The sequence below is a fragment of the Oryzias latipes genome, chromosome 14 (genome assembly GCF_053564925.1).
Source record: "Oryzias latipes strain Hd-rR chromosome 14, Olatipes_Hd-rR_3.1".
NCBI lineage: Eukaryota > Metazoa > Chordata > Actinopteri > Beloniformes > Adrianichthyidae > Oryzias > Oryzias latipes.
In genome coordinates this window covers 12,073,070-12,095,833 of record NC_136250.1, presented here as the reverse complement: position 1 = coordinate 12,095,833, position 22,764 = coordinate 12,073,070, and the positions used below count along the sequence as shown (strand labels likewise).

The window sequence follows — 22,764 nt, the reverse complement described above, 5'->3', positions numbered from 1 at the left end:
TGAGCGTATTTTCACCTCTTTGATGGTTTCTGCACTTATTATCCCCTCCTCTTATCCGATTTATATTTGGAAGTTTTGCTTGTTAGTTGTGTGCATTAGGATGGAAATGCACTCGCATGTGCTGTTTGTTCGAGACTTTGTGCTTCTGACGCCGCAGAGGGGCCTCGTAAAATGCCTTTGTTCCTGATCGTGCCTTTAAGGGACTTACTGCAGGATTGCACAAACACAAATCAAAGCTTTTTTATTTTTTAGGTTTTAGTTTTTTTGACAGATGGACACGGAATTTCTAACTAATCCACAACTTCCTGCAAACTACAGCATGCAGGTTGCATAATTCATGGTCAAGTTAATGAGCTCTGAGAGGAAAAAATATCATATTGATGAAGAGAGAAGAGCCAGAAGGGTCAGTTGCTGTGTGGGATGAAGAGTACACTTCATTAGTGTACCGGAGAGCTCCTGGGATGCACTGCATGACACATTTGTGGACAGAGAAATTTATTGGAACGGAATGCAAACAAATACATTGAGACATATTTACAGCCACGTCATGCTGTTAAAACGTTCATGTTTCTGAATAAAATCATTTCAGGTAAAGGTGAAGAAGTAAACTTCATGCAATCTCCTCCTTGCTCTAGGGATGGGACTGGGAAAATTGAAGGGGGGGGCAGCCTCCTGGGAGGAAATTTGCACACATAAATTTACTACAAACTGCTTTTTGACTGTAGACTGTGCCATGGCAGAGGAAAGTGCTTTTTCCATGAAAGGTGGAGTCTGCTTGAGTAATTTATCACCTCCACATGAAAACATATAAAAACACACACGCGCAGATACACAACACACAGCACATGCCAGCTTGTTGACACTCTATTTTTACTTTTGACACCAAATGGACTCTCGTGCAAACACATTTAATGATTCTTAAGCAAAGATGTGATGTATTTTTCAGAAGACAGAAAACATTAGTTCTTATTACCTCACCACAAGTAAGAACCAACGAATGATGAAATGCCCAAAACTGGCAATTAGAAAAAAGCTTTTTCATTCAGCCCAATTATGTGAAGTTACACTGTATGCAGTTATCCTACAAAAGATAATTAGGAAATTGAATGTCTAATTTTTGGCATTACTAATTCTGTTTATCCATGCTTAATTTAGGACGTTGCCTGATAAATTCCATCTCCCAGAAAAACTGTGAGAAATTAAAACTATCAATACATTTATCTTTTAATTCCCTGCATATTTATGTTCTTCCTCTAACGACACATTACATGCCTTAAAAATTGGACACATTTCAAGGCCGATATTTTGGGTTACTCAAAAAGTCAAGATTTCATCTATTATATTTTACAAAGACTTTTTCATACTTTTAAAATCTGGGATTCATAATTTAAAAAAAGTGTTTGCAAGAAAAATGATTCCAGAAGCGAAAAACAATAAAACAAGAGTAATTTCATAAATGGGAAAGTCAGACATTTGCTAAAAAAAAAGAATCATAATCGGTTGTTTTAGTACTGGAATCATGAGCAAAACAAAAACCTACAAAGAAAAATAAATTAGCAAGAAGTATTACCACACTAAATTCAAATCAGAAGGCTTTACAGAGGTAACAACATAAATTGTATTACAAGCAGGACAAGAGCAGGGGAAAAGTGCACTAAATGACAAATTGATAGTCTGTGAATTTGATGTAACTGAATGAAGAAGATCAGTATGGAGGCAGGGTAAAATGGAGCAGGCTATGCTAAATGTTTTCTTAAGCAGCTGTTGGAAGCCTCTTACAAAATGAGCCAACTATCGTCTTGCTCCAAATCTTCAAATCTGACTGGTGTCCAAATACTCGTTTTTAAAGTCACATTAGTAAAATCTGTCACCCTAAGCCAGATCTGACATCTGGGAACAGAACTGTCACATACACTGCTAAAATTGTTTAAACTATTGGGAAAGGGGCAAAAACATGCTTCTGTTGTGTAAAAATAATATAAAACCACCAGTGAGCATTGCTTCCTTTTTGAATTTTAGCTTGCTTGCACAAACATCTTTGCAGGGTTTTTGTGTGTTGCATGAGCACTTGGCTGCAAGTACAAATTGACTCTTTTAGACTGCTGTAACTGCTTCTTTCTTTGAATTACTCAGTCTTTTCCAGTCTGTCTTTGGCTGATCTAAAAGCCAATAAGCTGCAATCCATCTGTTAAAGCAATTTATCTTTTCCAGCTTGTATGCATTTATGTTGGCAGTAACACTGACCTAAATGCAGCCATAGCCGGGGTAAGTGATGCAACGCTTTGTAGACAAAATTATTACTTATTGTAAGATGATGATGAAATGCAACAGAAAACAGGAGCTGATGAGTCAATGTGGACAGAAAAGTCCCACCGGTTGTTTGAGAACATTTGAAGCTTCGTTTATCTTTTGTGTATACATTTGAAGTTTATGAAATGAAATGGGCGAAAGATAGTGTTTTTATTTTTTAGTAATGACTTAATACTAGGATATACAATTTTATGTTTTCAGTTCATGTTTTCATCTTATTAAATAATTCCTACATTTAAAAAAATAGTTGTAAGTAGGTTTTTTGAGATTACTGTATTTTCCAGACTATAGGTTCATTGTTGAACCGAACTACTGTGTAAGATGCATTAAGCAATACGTTCCTAAGACTTTATTGATTGGGTAAATAAAGAACTTGTTTGTGAAACGCTACACGTTAGCTATGTTTGCACAACCAGAATGAATCCATAAATACGGCACACTGTCGTTTAAAAAAAAGGCTTTTAAGTGCGCCCTATAGCATATTAACCCTTGTCCTATCTTAGATGACCCCACCCTTACATTGACGTGTTATTCCTACCATGACAAAGGTGGATGAAGGTGGAAAGATTTCATGTAATCCATGGACACCATTGAAGATCACAAATCATTGAAGAAAAATGGTTCAGCGCACTGTCTAGTGGGTCTAGATGACCCAACTCCCAACGTAGGATAAGTGCGTAGGATAGCACAAGGGTTACATCCGGTAAGTTAACATAAGAACATAAGAGGAGATCATGACAGATAAAAAACCAAGAAAAAAACTTAAGACAAAACATTAACATGTATCGTTTTATCTAATCAAAATGTGTCATCTTTTCCATTTTTTTTTTTTTTGCAGCACAAAAACTAAAACAGACACGTAAAAAATAATTAGAAACTAGAAAAGCACATTTTCTACAATTGATTTTAAAAACCAGGCTAATTTATAATTTCATCATTTGTACTGTCAGTTCAGTTCCATAACATACTATCAGAAAATTATACAACTAATAAAACTAGGTTGAGGATCACAAGAAGAGATAATAAGGTCAATAGGATGCTTTTAAAGTGTGGTGTGTTTTAGCTTCTTTGCATTTCACTCACCAGGACTGTTCCACCACCGCTCATCTATGTTTGACACTTCAAAGAGAAGGGGGGGGGGGGGAAAGCTAGTCAGACTGACACAAACAACGCAGAAACCAAAGGGAAAAAAATAAAATCAAGAGATACTGTGTCAGGAACTGACAAAAAACATTAGAAATCTAAGCAGAATATTTAATTCCTTACTGCAGGAGGCTTTTGAAAAGCAGAGACCATGCTGCATTTCAGTATACAGAATCCATGACTTTCACAACAACAAAGGCTTTTGTTCCAAAAGACAGAAAAACAGGTGCTGCTGTTAGATTGGCACCGCAAAGAATTGTGGGATACCATTCCCTTTGCCTGTCTGGACGGATTTGGGTTTAAGTGTGGTTTTTTGACCAAATGTGTTTAGTTGTTAAGCTGTTTTACTGTGTTTTTCCTAGTTACTTGTCCTGTTATATTTAATTCTTTCTGCACCATGATTGAGAGGGTGAGAGAGGATGATGAGTCTATATAGCACCCCTATTGCTTAGTAATGTACAGTTAAAGCAGGAGAAATTATAAGATATTATATTTCATGTTGAAAAATCCATTTTGTTTCATTCATCTTATTGTTATAAAAATGAGTATATCTGCAGGTTCAAAATTAGACATATGAAAGTTCAAGAATAAATGAAGATTGAAAATCATTTAATTGAATTTGAGTAATATGACATTTAATTAGATAAATATGTAAATTTGAGTTGTTAAAAAAATTATTTTAAATAACGTGTTACAAATAAAGTAATTCACTTAAGTCGGATTATATATATATATATATATATATATATATATATATATATATATAAAATGTGAGTCACAATGAAGATGGAAATGAGATAGAAACTCGTGCGTTTCTTTTGTCCGTTCTTTTTCTCCAAGCAGAAACTTTTTCTTTTGCTGATGCAGCCGTGTTACTTTTTTGATGGACGTATAATCTTCATACGCCGTCATTAAAATCTCCCACTCCGTCTCACTGAAGTATAGCGCTCTCTTTTTTTCTCCACACGTTGCCATGGTGACTCCGGAAATCGGCGACCCATTGAGAATGTCTTTATGTACTTGCCGTGCACGTGCATTAACCCAGGGTTACCAAGTCGAGTTCAATTACGCTAACTCATATACTGTCTTTTGGAACCGACATACGCAGAGTAAGCAAGTTCAGGCGGATTTCAGCCAGAGTTCAGGGTTAAAGTCAGGGTAGTTTAAACATGCTTTATGGAATACCCCCCTGCCTTTTCATACCTTTGCTTTCAATATCGTCAACAGCATCGTTGACTAGACGTATGACTGTTACTATGGAAGCTGGGCACAAAAAGAGAAGAACAGAAACAAGTTAGTATACTTTAAAAATAAAAGAAAAACTTTTATGTGCTGGAAGAAACTAAAACTCTAAGAATAGGAGGTGAAGAGATATGTGAATAAGGAAGAGTCTTCACCAGGGTGATATTTTGACCCCTAATGGATCGATTTGGTCAGAGCTGAAGCATAGGATTCTTAAAAAAATCTTTTATTTCTCTTAATGTTATGACTTTTTGCATGGCACGCAGATGACTTGGGGTTGTGAATAGGCATTCAGTAAACAAAACTAAAAAGAACTAAATCTGAAAATAGGTGTCAAAGACAAAGAGAAGACATGTTAGTCTTTCGAGCACTTTGCTTCACTAGTGGATGTTTGTGTTTCACCAACAAGCTGGGAAGACATTCAAATATAGCTACACTAATTAGATGGAAAATAAAGAATCGACAAAGTTTTCCTGTTCAAAGAACATGACAGTGCTCACATGTACACGTGATCATTGCAGCATTTTACCTCTGCCCACTTCTAATTGGCCAAGAAAAAAAAAAATCAATGTTATCGATTTTATCTGGTAGATGACACACTGGGGAAGAGTGGAAAACTTGTGAAAAAGTTGAGCTTTAATGCAATAGAATTCACCATGAATCAATGTTTTTTGTATACTTTCAACACATTAAAGTTGTTTCAATTTAGGTTAAGGTTTGGTTTTCCATTTTGCTTGGTATGATTTTAAACATCACAAAGGCACAAAGTTCTCTAAACTAGTGTTTTTGAAATGTTATCAAGGTGTAATTTGAGAAGGAACATTAAAACTTCCCAATTCCCCAAATAACTCCACCAGAGATACTATTTTGAGCAAATTTCATTTTCTTTCAAGTAGATTCTCACCGTTGTCATCGAATGAGTCAGACGTGTAGGAACTCAGGGAGTGTTCCTCCGAGGTGGAATCTGAGTGACAGGCCACTTCGTCCACCAGCTCTGACACATTTAAAAAATAAAAAAACAAGAGTTTCATATTAATATAAAGAAGTTTGGGGGAAGAAAATAATAATAAAAAAAACATTTACGTTCCATATTTCAAAAAAGAACTATATAAATTGAAAGCAAAGAAAGTTAGTTTGATCACACAAACAACTTATTGAAACAGTCAAAAGAACTCAAATTTTGTCATGGTTGGATACAATATAACGCAATTAATAGGGAACAAGCAAACAATGTTGTTTTTGTATCCATGTGTGGAGCAGACGTAAAACAATGTCCAAACTTAAAGGAGTTTCAAAACAAATACAGAAATATGATTATTCAATTCAGTTCAATTCAATTTTATGAATATAGCCCAAATTCACAACAACAGTCGTCTCGATGGGCTTCATATCGGTAATTGAAAAACTTAAACATAAAATCAAAAGGATCATAAATACATAGAAATCAATTGGAAAATACTAAATTGAACTTACAAACTGACTAAGCGTAACTGGCATCCCTGCCCTTAGACCCTCCTTCGCGGTAAGGAAAAACTCCTAAAAAACGAAGAAACTTCAGGGCTGCCCACATGAAGGAGGGCTCCTCCCCCAGGACGGACAGGCGATTTACCAGAACTCATAGAAGAATTAACTTATGTAACTCTACAACTACATAGCTTCAGATGAGCTTCATCCAGCCATTGATAGGTACATGTACCAGGCAATAATAAACGGTAAAATCTGTAAATATTTATGAATACATATATAAGCATGTGGGGATGTTTATGGATCTGTTGGGGAATTAGATTAAAATGGAACCAAATGAGTGTTTACAAATGTGAAATGTGTGTTGGATGTTTTCATGTGTGTTTGTTTCAATGTGTATTTATGCGTTATGTGTGTATCTTGAACTGGATATGTTTTGTATTTTTTTTAAATTTGGTCATATTTTATCCTTTAAAGTATATAATCTGAAATAAAGTATGGTCATCAGCACTATTAAAATATTTCACTAGAAATGTAAAATTTACATCTTCAAATAGGTTTAAAAAGAACTTTCATTTGATTGTCATGGTCATTTGAATTTTTAACACAGTTACCCTCCATACAGCTGTGATTCATCACCACAATGACCTACCTGAACTTAACAAGTCCGACCTGCATTCTCTAACCTTCAGACAACAAAAGGTTAAAGCCTGTTAGGCGTCAGTGCAGCAAAATGCGTTCACATTGACATTTAATTGAAAGATCACAGCTCTTTGATTCTAAAAGTGACAGAGAATTCAATTGGCATTGAACTTGATCATTTGGAAACATTTTATTAGACCTTTTTTTTCTCTCTAGACAAAGACCCAGCAAGTGAGGAAAGAAAGCTTTAAAAGGGTTAAGAGGCATCTTTAAAAGCACCTGATTTCAACGGGTGTGAATGTGGGTAAAGTTTCACACGGGTCAAGTATAAAAAATTATTAGATCTAAAAAAAAATGCTGTTTAATATTTTGAGTACCGTAATTAATCCTAAGAAAATTACCTATTCATTCTCAATCAACTTCAAAAATGCAAACTAAGTGACTCTTTAGCATCAGATTTCTAAATAATCACTCAGACATGTACTAAAACAGTACGTGGGCTGTTGTATAATGTGAATAAAACAACTTTTGGAACTTTTTGCTGTAGAGTGCATGCAGACTTTTTCAACAAACCACAGAAGAACGACTGGAGTACCTCTCTCAGGCTGTCAAGATCAGCTACAGCTTTAGTAACATGTTAACACATATTTTGTACCTAGCCAGGAGTTACACAGATGCCAAACTCTTTCCTTTTTTTAATGGATGATAAATGTAAGACTGAGCATAGATGTAACCTTATTTCTAACAATATTAACAGTCAAATTGTGCAGATGGAGACTACATTAAAAATACATTGGGATAGTTTGTGAAAAATATTTGTTTCTTTGGATGCTTTGACTCTGGGCTGTTTGGCTCACACTAAAATGAGTTTTCTGTGGGGAAACTTTAGTCTGGACTAAACAAGGGACATCTGATCCAAAATGTGTCCAGCAGTTTGCAAGTGAACCCTGATGTGGTTCGGTTACAGACCAAATGCAAAGGTACAAAGCCAGAAAGGAACAAAGGTAAAGCAAAGGCAGTAAGTAAATAACATATTTGTTTTATTTCTTGAGCCTTTCTTTAGTTGTATTTAACTTGAATGCCATTGAGGGTGACATTTCAAGTAAATGGACTAAAAAAAATCAATGCGTTTCCCAACACTGCTTTTCCTTCGTTTCAAAGCACTCTGCTGCCTCTGAGCGCCTGTCAGACAATCACTTGCATGCGGCTGTGAAGACTCTCTGCACTATTGTGTGCTGAACCACGGTAAAGTCAGGTAAATTGCTCTACCAAGTGCATTAATCTACTCGCAGCATAATGCCTGGTTTCATAGTTCTGCTGGGGCTGGAGATGGAAAAAGTAAACCGTTGAATCAGGGAATTCATACAAACGGAAAAAAAGAAACAAAAATTGCAATTTTAAAAATTTTAAAACCAGGATTTTTTTTGCTACCACCCCCATCTTTTTATAACTGTGTAAATAATTATAAAAAATGTTAATTTATTCCATTGCTCACTGCTTTCAAGTTAAAAATGTATTTTTCCCATCATACTTGGAGCTCTAGTTGTCACTTTCCGTATAAAACACTGATTAAGATGTATTTTTCTTTAAGGCCCTGTTGTGTAATGCCCTATCTGTTCTGATTGATTATGTGATTTGGGAAGCCGAGGAGGATGTTAGTTCTCTGACTGAACTGTCTAATCATTCACTATATATGCCCCTGTTTGGTGCACTGGCTATTTGTTGTGTGAAAAAAATGAAAATGATTGATTATTTCATTTAGCAGTGAAGTTAGGTTTCAGAATTGTGTCACAACTAATTTAGGAAAGTTTTATTCGTGATGGTGGATGAAAATAAACATTGTGAGACTTGGAACTGTGGATTTTGACTAACAGGACTGCAAGAAACACTACATTCATGCAAGACAATTCATAGTAATTTACTATTAAATAATAGTATATTATAATACTAATAACAATTGCTTTTCTAGTGTATTATTTTATTCATTATCATATTAAATAGCTCTCCTGGAGCATGAGTGGGTTATAGGCGCTTCCTCCTACTGTCTAAAAACAGGCTTCAGAAGTTGGTTGGTCACTCTAAATCCTCTCTTAGGTGCGCGTTCAACAGTCTGGCAACATTGTCATGGTGTGATAATAGACTATATATGAGAACTGGACTGAGTAACCCCTCCCCCTTGGCGTTCTAAATAGGAGGTACCTGCAGACTCCAAGAAGCCAAAATCCCATAGACTTCTACTGAGAAATGAATATCTATCTATTACTTTCAGGCATTATAGTTTTTCAGTCATTATAGTTTTCATAATAACCATTCCTCCTCCGCTTCATGTTCTTGTTAATCCTAATTATCTATTCATTATATTTTTTTCTGTAGTGCAAGTTCTTGTTATTATAAGCTGACCAATCAGATCCCTCAATAAAAGAGTGTGGTGCCTTCTGGCCTCCATGTCGAAAGTTTGAAACGTTTGACCGATTCTCCTGAGCCCGTTTTCAATTGGTAGGGGTGTGGACTTCCAACAAGCTCACTCCTAATTGGCGAGAGCGGTCCCTCTAGAAACTCTGACTCAGCTGGATTTGGACCAATCACTGCTTACTGACGTCGTCTGGTTCCAACATGGCATTTCATTGGAACCGGAAGTAAACCATTTTATAGGAGTGACACTCATTCAGTTCAATTCTCATTTACAGTCAATGGGTGTAACCTGTCTTCACTCTAACGTAGCTGGCCTAGACTCTTGCATCACAGTGACCATATACAGAAAAAGTAGGAATGGAAGATAGATGGATATAGATCCTTATATAGTATTATATAGTCAATATAAAACAGTCTGTGTCTATTCAGGCAGATTTATTGAATTCTTGATATTTTCATGCATTTATACTTTTACACTTAAGCCAGATTTTTGTAATGTCAGCACTGGTGAGAGATGTCAGTTACAACGTGAACTCAGTCAAAAGCAGTTAGGCTGAGCCATTCATCACCTCGGGTTTAGCAGGAATCTGTCCCGTTGCTGTTAGTTCATGCGACACGTGCCTGAAAAATGTCTGCTGAATAATTATGAAGCTCCACTGTTGTCGACCCACGTTGGAAATGCATCAGCAGCCGACTGCTTCCTCCGTAATTGACTCTTTTATATAGTGAGCAGTGTTTGGTACAATACATAAGTGAATAGGAGGACAGTCTGAACGCGGTGTTGAGGTGTGGAAAAAGGAATTGTTATGTTAATCCCATGTAATTTATTTAAACTAGAAAATCACACAAGCAAAGAAGCCTGTCACTAAACACAAAAAATATGTAAAAAAAAAAAAAAAGAAAGAGTGATGGGAACATGTAGTGTTGAACTCTTGCAGTCTCTAACGGTACCTGATAAGTCTGCTTTTAAAGAATAGTTCACTTTTTTTTAATTTTTAGAATAAAAATAACTGAAAACATAGTTTGTTACTTTTATATTCTGATTTTATCTATTCTATTTAATATTACTAAACCATTTACATTATGTTTAGCAAGAAAGGATACTCCTAAACAATCCCATTCTAAAATTCAGTGTCCATGAAGGGCAGAATGATGCCTGGAAATCAACCTCACCTTTCTACACCCAAGTTACATGGTCATGCTTCAATGTTTATGGAGCCAGCGAAATGCTCCTTTGGGAATTTGAGCAGTAAGACAGCACCATCAGTCAAACTAAACAAGACAGGCAGCGGAGTAGCTACTCCTTTGATTCAAGATGCAGGCAGTAAGACACCACAAATAATTAAGCTTTCTGAAAACAGGACTCTTACCTCCTCTATCTTTCATGATTTTTTGTTTTTCCTGTTTATTCATGTATGTGTGACATTACCTTGCCTATAACTACACCATGTCTGTAAGGTACAAACTTTTAAATCAATTGTATTGATGCATTAATTAATACATAAACAAGGATTTAATGCCCAGATATAAAATTCTACAACTTATTGCAGAAAAACACATTCAATTACTATAACTAATATCCAAAAGTTACCCAATTTGTTTCATTTCAATCTTTCCAATTTTTATTCCTTCTTTATTTTTTTGTTTTTTTCTTGTTAACAGCCTCAAGCCTCACTGGTTCAGTTCTAATTTCTAACTCGTTTTTTTTTTTTTTTTTCATAAATTGCTTTCTGTTTAATTTTAACAGGGATGGCTGTGGCTTTCAAACTAGCTTCCATCAAGAAAACTTACTCTGTCATGTACTCTGTTTGATGTCCACAGTTGCCTCAACATTTAATGCCTAAATACATATTTTGTACCATTATATAAAATATCTTTTTTTTGTTTTATTTTATGTATGATTTCTATTTTTTTTTAAGAAAAGGTAGTAAAACAACCAAGATATTTTGTTCATGTCTAATGCTAAGTTAAACACACGTTTCAGGAACATGCTAAAAAGATGTTCTTTAGCTGTGTTCACACCGTCGGGTTCTGCTCCAGGCATTCTCTTTCACAGCTTTAATCCGATATATGAAAAACTTGGTGTTGTAGAATTTTCAAACGGTCGGTACTTCTGGGAATTAAAAAGGACACTACCAATACGTCCCTAGCAAATCTGTGTCCCTGATCATTGGATTAATTTAATGGGCGTGCGCTTTCTACGTCGAGCCCAAAAACAGTCGTAGAAATTTGTGTAACAACACGTGACTGCAAGGGTTTTGAGCGCGCACGCCCAAAACGCTCCTTCACATAGACTTTTCATTGAAAGTGGTCGCTTGAACGCGCGTTGCAGAGGGCGGTGTGAACATTATTTTTAGACCGTACCTCATGACTTGTGTCCTCGCACTGTAGCAGTAAATATTATAGATTTACACAAAACTGTTATTGAACAAAAAAATTGGGTTGTCAAAAACAGTTTTCTTATGAATGAATAAAAAGTTGTATTAACTGATTACAATCGGAATTTTGATCCCTAGAGTTTCATTAATCTTTCTTTTTCACTCTAGACACCCATCAGCAGAGTAGACCAACAAAATAACCATTTTCTGATTCCCACAGGAACAAATCAATGACTAACTAGTAGGAAGTTTCCACAGGAAGATGTATTATTTAAACAATTGGCCGGACAAACAATGAAAATACCTGATGTCTACCTTTGGCACTTAAATGCTGCGTGATTGTTTTATTGACGTAGAACAAACTGAACCATGGATTTGTTGTTGACGGCGTTGGCAGCTTAATCTCATACTGAAGCGGATAAATCTGACAACAATTCCTTGCTGGTTTCCTGCACCGCGCAGCCGGCTGTACACAAAAGGCACCTGAAGCCTAAAAAATTGTCAAAAACCTGAAAGAAAGTTGAGTGTTTTTGTGCGGAAGCTGCTTTGATTTTGACTTAACTTTTATGAGTAAAAGTAGGACAAGAACATAAGGCATCAGTTCTGGCTGATTACTTTGACCACTTGAACAGAAAAACATGAGATCATCCGATATGACTGAACAGACAATTTGAAAAAGCTTAACTGAAAGTTATACTATTATAGCTCACGCAAACACAAATGAAAGATATTTGAAAAACAGAAATCCCTGTTTTAACTTGAATGATCCACAATGTTTTCTTTGATCTGTGTGATCAAAAGGCATAAATCACTGTAAAAGAAGCTCTTTCAGTGTAGACGGCAGTTGGTTGGTAAGACAGTGAGTGAGACCTGCATACCCTTTGGCATTTCTGTTCAGGTTATGAACCCCACGCTTCTGTGTGCGTGCATCTGTGCACACAGTGCTGCAGTCTTACCCTGTGGACTGTCGTCCCTGTGGGTTCTGGCCAGCTCAAAAGCTCTCTGTCCCCACTCCTCCTCTCTTTCATTTCTTAGCCTCTCCAGTTCTTTCTCCCTGCTTTCTTTTCCCTCCCAGGACACTTTGTGGGGCGGACTGTGCTCTGAGTGATGTGAGGACGAAGAGGGGAGATTGGGTGCTACGCTGCACACTGCGATACCCCTTCTGTTGGCCACGCCTCGAACGCCAGACTTATCTGGGAGGAAACTGCTCATCTGCTGAGACAGAAAAAAATATGAAAATGATTTGAGGTTACATGTGAGTACAGCTTTTACTTTAAATTCCAACAAGAAAGCCTTAGGTGAGAAAGAATTATTAGTAGAGTAAAGTGCCCTGTGAAGCCATTTCCATATGTTTCAGCAATTGTCTTAGAATCACTCCCAAAGGAGTCAAGCACTAAAGCAGCAGTAGTAGAGTGTTTAAAAAATATCTTTATGGGTGCTAAATAGTTGCTTTATTTAGCTCTATGAGAGTTGTTTTTCAGTCACATCCTTGTTTAGTCCTCATGAGCTCTATGTAGCTTTGAACCAGATACCAGCTCAGAAGAGGAAAACAAAGATCTACATGGATCCATTTGTCTGTAAGTGGATGCATCAGAATGGAGCAGAGCAGGGAGCTTGTGCCCCTGCCATTGTATTTTCTGTGTCACAAATGAGCTGTTCTTCCTACTGCATTTTTGGTGTGGTCCTGATTCCTCACAATTTGAATATAAAAAAATAAGAAATGTAATTTTAAGCTGAATTTCCTTAATCTAAGTCCATTATCAGAAAAAAGCCACAAGAAAAAACCCAAAAACACGATGTTGATCAGAGTTGGTTTTCAAGCACTACTCATTGACATGGGAGTATCTAATTAGATTTAAAAGATAAACATTAGCCTCATGGGGAATAATTAAAAACATTTATTCAAGATGTTTCTAGATTAAAAATTGCTTTTCCCTTCCATGTCTTTCTTTATAAATGCCTTACATTTTTCTTTACCTCATATGCACTTCTTTGTTTCTATCACTGATGTGCACAATGCTTGCATGCAAGATTTAGAAGGTGCAGGATTGTGGAAGAAAACTGAAGGGCTTAAGGAAATGCTGTTCAAACATAAATATTGATATGACTTAAAAATGTGCTTTTGTGGCCCTGCTGAAGGGTGGCGACCTGTCATTCACCTGAAGGTAGCCAGGTTAGGCTCTGGCAACCCTGTGACCCCAAAGGAGATACAGTAGGTTAAGAAAATGGATGGATGGATGCAAAATTGTAAATTGCTTGGGGATTTTTATTACGCTGGCTTCATAATAGAGCATTCATGTTGGTATTTAGAGGATGTCTGATGTAGAACCATTTCATTTAAATTGTAAATTAGGAGACTGGAAATTCACCCAGCCATGCGAAAAAAGAAAAAAAAAAAAAGAACAGATGTATTGATTTTTTTTTAACTTCCCGAATACCAAGCTCTTAAAAAAAAAATCCCATCAAATACAGAGTTTATGGCAGCTTTTGCACACCTGAATGCCTTCACTGCAGGCAGTCCTGTCACCGTCTGAAGTGGTCACTCCGTGGTTGCTGGCCACTCCAGGGAGGGCGGAATGGGCATTTGGGCGCACCACGACCTGGGGAGGGCCCCCAGTACTGCTCCCCACCTCTCCATACGTGCTTGTGGTCCCCGGTGAGTCTGACACGCGCACAGCTTTAAACTCAATCCCCTCCACCCCGATTCCAGTTTTACGCAACATGTATCTGGTTTCTGTAGAAACAGCTGATATGCTGGTTATAGCATGGGTTTGTGGGCATGGGTCGGACTCTTTCCTGAATTTGATTTTCTTCCTGAAGGCGACGAAAAGGATGAGAAGCAAAATGATGACAAAGGCAAGGACTCCAATGCCAATTATCTCTCCTGGTCCGATGTAAGACAGTGGCTCAGCCTGTGCAGCATGAAAAGAAAAATCAGAAAATAAACAAGAAATCAGTATTATTTTGCAAGAATGCGCAAACTCTATATGCTAAATGCATTAATTTCAACAATCAAACTGTCTTGAGTCTTAAAGGCAGAAAATGTTAAATATATTTTTAAAAATCTCTAACTATGTAATTATATGTGCAAAACAAGCCCACTAACATCTTACAATTTGCAGACATTTGACTCATGTCAAATGTCTGCAAATTTCTATTACTTGGACCACATTTAAATGGTGAGAGCACAATGAAACACAAGTTTACTAATTCAAAAATTTTAGGAAGTAGTTTCTGTTTTGCATTTAAGAAAACATCCAGAAAACATCAGACACAGACAACAGATAAATCCATGGTCCATCCACTGGATCAAACAGCTTTCCATCCGAGTGATGCAGGAGGGAGACACAGATGTACAAATAGAGCACGTTATGTTGGCTGTCTTCTAAAACAGACCTTGGAAACCTAAAGCAGCACATGAGCCAACTTTCCCGCAGTGCCAGAAAACCAGAACGATCTCTAAAGTCCTATTAGAAAGGTCTTCCGACGCTGCCAGAGAAATTACTTTGGCATATAAACGTTAAGCAGAGTTGGAATTAATTTTTTTTAACTGCTGTTAAATGAAAACAGATTAGAAAAAAACAAAGGAAAGTAAATTACAATAAAGGAAATATATTGTATATTATAGATAAAGAATTTTGCAATACTTTCAATTTTTTTACATTTCCATGCACAATTGTTTATGTGCTTCTTATCACTAAAGAACAACATGATCCAACTAGACATTTTTCCTATCTAAAGATTAGCTTTGATGCCAAACAGTACTACATAGGCAAGAGCACAAGGTTTGGAGATTTTCACCATTTGTGCTGAAAAAAAACTATATATATGCAACTTCCTGAAAAAAATCCAAATTTCTTGGCATTAATAAACATAACTAGTGTCAAGATTCAAATAGGTTCTCGCTCTCAGTCTGTGAAGTTAGAAGCCATACCTTTCAATTTAGTCAGGTAGCGATTTGAGACTAATACTTAATATGTATGCAAGGTGCATGATACAGTCCAGCTGCCCAAGCAGCTAGAAATATTGTGGTTAGTATAAATAAATGCATTGCATGTTGAAAAGGCGGTGGTCAGAAATCCCTTGATGATAGAACTTGTTCCTTTTAAAATTGTTTTACTTGTAGTCTTGCATGGGTGCAGGAAATGATCAAAGTCATAATAGTCACAAATGAGCTTCAGTCAATAAGTCAAGCTTTTTTCTTTTTTTTCTTCTATTGTCATCAAAAGAGACCTTTAAAAGAACAAAGTTACCATACGTTGTTGGTTTTCAAAAGCAATGCACGGTGAGCACTGTTTTTGCTTCTCGCTTTTCAGTTATCCAGGGAACAATGAAAGTACCTTTTTTCTAATGTGCAGCATGAACTGAGTTTGTAGTCAAAGTACACAACGTACTGTGATTTTTTTTCTCTCTCTTTTGAAGTTTTTGAAATGTTTTAGAAAAATCATCAGCATCTGCACAAAACTCCACAATGGCAAAGCAAATGCAGGTTTTTGCAGTCATATAAATCTATTCAAAATAGAAGACTGGAATATTGAATTTACATAAGTATAAAGCACAAACGCTGCTATCAGTGGTCTGTCATTCTACTGCTTGACGAAAACCCCCCACCTGCAATAAAATGATGTATTAAGAACAATTACAAAAGCCAGACACCTATTAATACAGATCCTGACAGTTTATGGTGCGAGTCTGACTAAAAGCCAAACCAAGGTCAGAGAACTTTTCATGGACTCCTGAGTTCAGATTGTGTTCAACATTTCTGCACTACATCTCAAGGATCAAAAAACACAGTCTTCATCATTCTAAAAGGGAAGAAAAGCTTTGAGCCAAGAGCACACGTTTACAGACAAGACATGCAACGTCTTAACCAGCGGTCGATAAATCTTTTCTGGGACTTCAAAAACAACAGCTATTCCTGAATAAAACTACTAAAGTGCTAAAAGACCCTTTAATGTTTCTTTAAAAAACAACAGAAGCACATTATTTTTAAGTGATTTAACTTTTATTTCAGACTGCTTCGAGGTCACATAAAAAAAGAGGCGATTCTTAAAACAAAACAATGGATTAGACAGCAATGCCAAAAGCAAAAATAAAACAACAACAAAAATGCAATCCATGTTTTTTGAAGTTTTTACTTTTGGAAAACAAAAACTGTTGAAGAGGTATTTTCTTGATCACAAAAAAATGATGTAGGACAACTAATTAAAGCCTTAGTAACATGCACTCGTGTGGGGGTTGACCCTGATGGTACATTTACACCGGACTCTCCCTACCCAATACTACTACATGTCCGCCGCACCTACAGTTGGAAGAGGCTTGGTACAACCTGTCGGTGCAAAACTCGCAAATCTTACTTGAGACCTTTTTATTTTACAGCTCTTTGCCATTATATTAAAGAGTTGGTTTGATATAACTTAGGCCGGGCACACTCTACGATCACTAATTTATCCTCCATGATAAATTTTCAAATGGTTGGCACTTCTGTGAATTAAAAAGGGACATCATCCATACATCATTACCAAATCTGAGTCTCTGATTGGTCAAACTTCAATCTGGTTTAGTTTGCAATCCATGTTCCATGGATGTGTGTTTTGTACGTAGAGCCCAAAAACAGACCAAAAACCACAGACGTCATGCATGAATTTGATTTGTTTTGATTTTTATCGCAAGTGGCCACTTGAACATGCATTGGGTGAACTTAGCATTAAATCTTTTGTGGTTTTTTAGGTTAGGAGGGCTAAACCTCATCACGCCTTTGCACATTAAGTTACACACTGAAAAATAATTTTGATTTAAACATAATTGCGTACTCCTCCCCCACATTCTCGACTTGTTGAACCTTACTGCAAACAAAGCTACACTGAGTTACATGACAGGCATTGTTGCATTGTTTGGGCTTTTAAAAAGATTCTAAGCTGCATTTGCAAAAAAAAAGAAAAAAAACACTTGTTGACATAACACACGCAAAACCATTCCGGCTATTATCAGAATTGAAGTTACTAAGGCTAAATAGAATTGTGGGAGAAAGTTCAACAACAACCTTAAAAGAACGTTTTTAGTCTATTAGAATACCAGCTCGAATGAAGAAAACAAAGATGTACATGGATCTAGTTGTCTACAAGTGGACTCAAAAGAATGGAGCGGAGCAGGGAGCTTGTGTCATGCCGTTACATCTTCTACATCACATCTACAAGCTTTTTCCAATGGCATTCTTTCATCTGCTCCTGATTCATTGGAATAAATAAATATTCATAAATGCACTTTTAATATGAATTCTTTCTTTTTGTCCTCCATCTTAATAAAAATGCTACAAGAACATGTTAAAAACACCAAAAACACGATTGTCATTGGACTGTGTCTGTAAACATAAAACAGTGGGATCAGATGGCATTTAAAGTATTTTTTTTCTTTTTTTAAATCTATATTTTAAAGAAAAACAAATACTAGAATCTAATGATGATTAATCCAGGTCATTTAAAAAAAACATTTATTGAAAGACCAGAAAGCTCCATTGCATTGAGGCTCCCTACTAGAAATGGATGACTCTGGTTCTGTAATGGCCATAAATGAAGAGCAAATCTGTACATTTGCAATATAATTCCCAACAGGACTTGAGGGTATCATGTATCAAAAGTTGTTAAGACTAAGGGAAATTTCTTTTATACAAGTAAATAGCCATTATTGCAATTCAATCCAATCCAAAGAACAAAAAATGTGTTTCTTTTGCCATTAAAACTCTAAGCACCTGAGCGATAAAGGAAAAATATATTTCCTGGATGCATTTAAGATCAGTCTGACACTTCCAACAGAAGGGTGGAAACTTAAAACGGCCTGAAAACCGCAGTGTAAGGTATATAGTGTAGTGCATAATAAAAGGCACAAGCGTGACAACTTCAAATGGAAACTGTGATTTACCCATTACTACACTTTCATTCATCGAATGCGTGGATGAGGATACTAAGCTGGTGAAAAAGCCTTCCAGGAGGCCCATGCTTACCCAAAAGTTCTGAGCAGCTTCAGTGCATGCAAAGTCTAATTAGGTGCAAGCTAAAGGATAATTCTCTTTTTGGATTTATTCAAACACGCACAGTTAATACTATACCTGAGTGTCATCATCGAGGGTGTCATCGTCACAGAGCTGACCCTCGTATCCTTCCGAGCAGTTACAATAGAACGATCCAAATGTGTTAATGCACTCTCCCCCATTTTCACAATCGCCCCGGTCACACTCATTTACATCCTCGTCACATCTGTGGAGGTGAAGACAGCGGAGACAAGTGAAGAGAATTTGAAAGTAAAAGGAAGAAGAATAAGAGATAAAGGCATGGCAATGGGCTGAGAAGATGAAAAGAAAATAAATTGTTTGAAGGTCAACCTCTGAAAAAAAATGCTTCTTGTGTTTAATCAGCAGATCTTTTTTTTAATTCTCCATCATCTGCATTTGTTGAAAAAAACACCCTGGTATAGACACACACATACTCTAAAAGAAGTAAGAAAAATGTATAACAGCATCAGAAATAAAGTTTTACACAGTGAGCGCATGAACTCATCTAAGCTTCTTGTATCAAAGACTATATCCAGCTGTGAAAGCAAGAAAAGAAACACTTGGACTTCTTCTTTTCAATTTTTTTCCTTGATGGGATTTTTCTAAACACTTCGCAAAAAGTTAGTGAGACGGAAGTAAAAAGCGGAAGAAGCCTCATTGTATAACGATGTGAAGCTTTTCTCTTTAACTTAAAAAGTCAGCTGAGTCATGAAGTTTACAAAGTTTATTTTTCAAAGCGTCAAAGCGCTGACCAGTTGCATCTTCTCATAAATATTTTTAATATTTAATATTCAATAGCCTTATTGAAGTTTTCAACTTGGACCATAAGCTTTTAAAATGTTAGCAAAAAAATCAGCTTTTTTTTTTATTTGTATATTTTTAGTTATGTTTAAAAAACAAAATTATATAATATATCAAAATAAAATATAAAAATAAAAAATTTCCTAGATACCTAGATAGATATTTTAGCAGTTATTTAAGGTCTGCACAATGAAACAAAAAAAGAGGTTGATTGTGGTGGCATCTGTTTTTTTTTTGCTATGTTTTCACTATATTGCTATACAAAATAATTAATACAATAATTATATGCAGTAAAATTGTTTTATTTTCCAGTAAAAAGCTTTTTCACAGGTTTGTAGCACTCATGAAAACAAAAACAGGTGTTTTCTTTGAGAGAAAACTGCCCTCTTGTGGTAAATCTAGAGAACAACGAAATGAACACAGAGGTTATTTCAAAGACATTCCTGAGATGTAATTAAGAAAAGGAACTAGAGGCTGATTATATATATATTTTTTTTAAATTAAGTGTTGAATCAAAACCTCCAATTTGCTTTGAATAATAGCAGGCCAAAGATACAAATCTGCTCTGCGTTGTAGAGTGACTGTATTTAAACCAAAATATGTTTAACAATGAGATGCTTAAATAGCAAATACTCCTCTCTAACAGCATTACTTCAATCAGCTTCTAAGGCATGCATTTATGTGCTATTAGGCTGTTCTATCTTACATAACTCCCTGGAGTCCTCTTGGACAGCCACAGAGGAAAGCGTTGGCCACAGATGTACAATCTCCACCATTCTGGCATGGGTTTGGCATGCAAGATGTCATTTCCACTTCACACAGTTCCCCAGTGAAACCACCACTGCAACTACACATGAAACCTGTTGGGAAGAGATTTAAACTATTTAAAAAAATAATTTTGAGTAATTTAAAGGACAAAAAAATGCATGTGAAGCAAATTTATTGACATAAATCTTCAAATGTAGTGACTATTAATACTCAATCCTGCTTTAGAAAACATTATGTGACCAATGACAAGTGTGAGTGTGTGCAGATTCACAGACCTCCTGAAGGCAGGCTGCTGCAGAGAGCTCCATTGAGGCAGGGCCGGCTGACGCACGGATCTGGATAAAGCATGCAGCCCAACTTGACCTCGCTAAGCCCAGCTATCTCAGCGTAACGGCTCCTTTTATTCTGGAGTGGCAGCTCATTACCGTTCAGCATCAGTGAGCCCAGGCATCCTTGGAAGCCATCCTGTGCTCTCTGAGGGCCCCTTGCTCCACGGTCTCCGAGTCTTGGCATTCCGTTGTTTCCTCCTGGCCTCATGCTGGTCCTCTCGCCTTGCCCGTTCACTGGCCTTACTTGGGCCCCAAAGAAAAAGGACGGGTCTGATGCCAGAGGCCAAAGACTGACAGGAGCTCGAGCGGCTCTGCGGCGCTCCACATAACTGTCATCCAGTGACAGAAGGGTATAGTTTGTCATCAGTTCCAAAGCAACTGAATGCCAAAGGCCATCATTTATCGGTCTGTCAGAGATACCCATAATGCCTAGAGTGTTGTCACAGTCTAGCTGAAACCAGAGTCGACCCCCTTCAATCTGCAGAAAAGAAGTAAAAAGAATTAATTCTCTGTTTTTCTTTTTTGGAGTATTTACATTTTTCCTTTTACACTCAAACCGGCATAAACTAAGTGCTTCTCGGGGGGGAAAAGTGCTGTGGAAGTGCAGTCAACTTCTAATTTACCTTGAGCATGGTGCAGGGGTTAACACGCGTGAACATAATGACTCCTCTTCTCTGAAGAGTCCTGATTCTCAGGCCGAGCCTCATCTCTCCACTCTGACCTCTCTCTGTCACTCTGTACTTGATGTAGCTGTTTCCAGAAAAACTCAGAGAGGTTTGGCCTACTCCGTCACAACACACAAACACACACAGTTCAAAAGGTTTCAGCTTCAAATGAATGCTTATCCACTCATCCACCTGGAACAAGTAGGAATGACTGATCCGAATAAAAAGGATTTTCAAATTATACCTGCACACTCATCTAGTCGCTCGGGTAGACATTGGCAGACAGATGGCGCTGTAGGACCAGCGCGGACACACTGCATGTCAGCCGGACAAGACTGACCTTCACAAAGCTCCACAGGAATGGGGCACATCCCTCATGTTTTAAGAAGAGGGAGGTGCATAATTAGGAGAACATCATCAGGAATTTTGGACATTCATTAAATGAATTTCAATATGAAGGCACAGTGACATAATAAGCTGTAGTTTGTCTGGATTTAGTGTGGAGGCATGACTGCTGTGCTCACCGGGACAAATGCAGGTCTCTGTACGGCTGAACCTCGGTGACACCAAGCTGACTCTCTCTGTGCTGTAAGTAACAAGGGAGCCTCCCTCCATCACTACTGTGATGTCACACACCTTGTCGCCACAATTCAGCTTTCCAGAACAAGTGCTGCCCACCACAGCTCCTCCAATCTGACCCTTTGCTGCAGCCTGCTCCAGCTTCGCTGATAACTCTTCCTTTGAATAAAAAACCCCAATCCGTCCACCTCCTGATGCCTCTGGCCTCTCCATAGCCAGAACTAAGTCGACATCTGACGTCCCCATCACTGGCTGCACACTGATTATGTGCAAAGGATCTTGTTGCCCTGGAGACCATTTCCCGCCAGCTAGTCTTCGTAATGTTGATTTGATTTGGTTCAGGTGGCTACCAAGTAATTCCTTTGGGGAGAGGGAGCTGAAGCGTAAGGTCACAGCGTTACGCAGAAGTTCATCTGTTACTTGTTCGACCAGGATTGACAGGTCAGCTATCACAGCAAAACGACCATCGCTCACTGTTGCGTTCATCTGGTATCTAGGAAATGACAAGCAAAAGTGTTACATTTTTAAATCAGAACTCTTATATTTGTGTGTTTTGGTTCTTGCATGTGTGTACCTTCCTGGTTCCAGTCCAGCCAAAGCTACAATGCTTCCATCCTGTCTGTTGATCCTAAACATGCTCTTAGGCAGCGGCTTCTGGGTAAACAACAAAACATCACTGGGATCACGGTCGGCTGCGTAGATCTGACCGACGGTGCCGCCCGGAAAGGTATCTGTCAACATGACAATGAAGATTTCCAGAGGGGAGACGGTGGGCTTGTACTGACTGTTCCCCATAACTCTCAGAGAGACCCAGGAGGATGAGGTAAGACTTGGCCTACCAGAGTCACTTGCCTAAAATGGCAACAAAAAAAAAAAAATGTCAAAGAAAAGTTGGCGAATGAGCAGGATCAAGAAAATAAGACAGGTTTGGGTTAAAATGGTAAATTTTTAGATAACTAAGAACCTCTCTTTGCTTTTTCTTC

The 22,764-nt window shown here is 37.3% G+C and overlaps 1 protein-coding gene across 9 annotated transcripts in view; it reads right to left on the bottom strand.

Annotated features, from left to right (window-relative positions):
- Positions 1–22,764, bottom strand: part of fat3b (FAT atypical cadherin 3b) — a 73,944-nt gene that overhangs the window by 4,577 nt on the left and 46,603 nt on the right. For 3 of the 9 annotated variants that reach the window (XM_078931109.1, XM_023962741.2, XM_078931110.1), the window contains 12 exons: positions 22,356–22,633; positions 21,727–22,274; positions 21,447–21,575; positions 21,161–21,318; positions 20,484–21,015; positions 20,147–20,300; positions 18,697–18,844; positions 14,087–14,503; positions 12,548–12,806; positions 5,600–5,689; positions 4,657–4,716; positions 3,394–3,429 (listed from right to left, as the gene is read on the bottom strand). In XM_078931109.1, coding sequence (XP_078787235.1) covers positions 3,394–3,429; positions 4,657–4,716; positions 5,600–5,689; positions 12,548–12,806; positions 14,087–14,503; positions 18,697–18,844; positions 20,147–20,300; positions 20,484–21,015; positions 21,161–21,318; positions 21,447–21,575; positions 21,727–22,274; positions 22,356–22,633 — 2,809 coding nt within the window. Of the gene's footprint in view, positions 1–3,393; positions 3,468–4,656; positions 4,717–5,599; positions 5,690–12,547; positions 12,807–14,086; positions 14,504–18,696; positions 18,845–20,146; positions 20,301–20,483; positions 21,016–21,160; positions 21,319–21,446; positions 21,576–21,726; positions 22,275–22,355; positions 22,634–22,764 lie in introns of those variants that run through there. The other 6 variants (XR_013647600.1, XM_023962742.2, XM_020708814.3 and 3 more) reach the window with 6 other exon arrangements.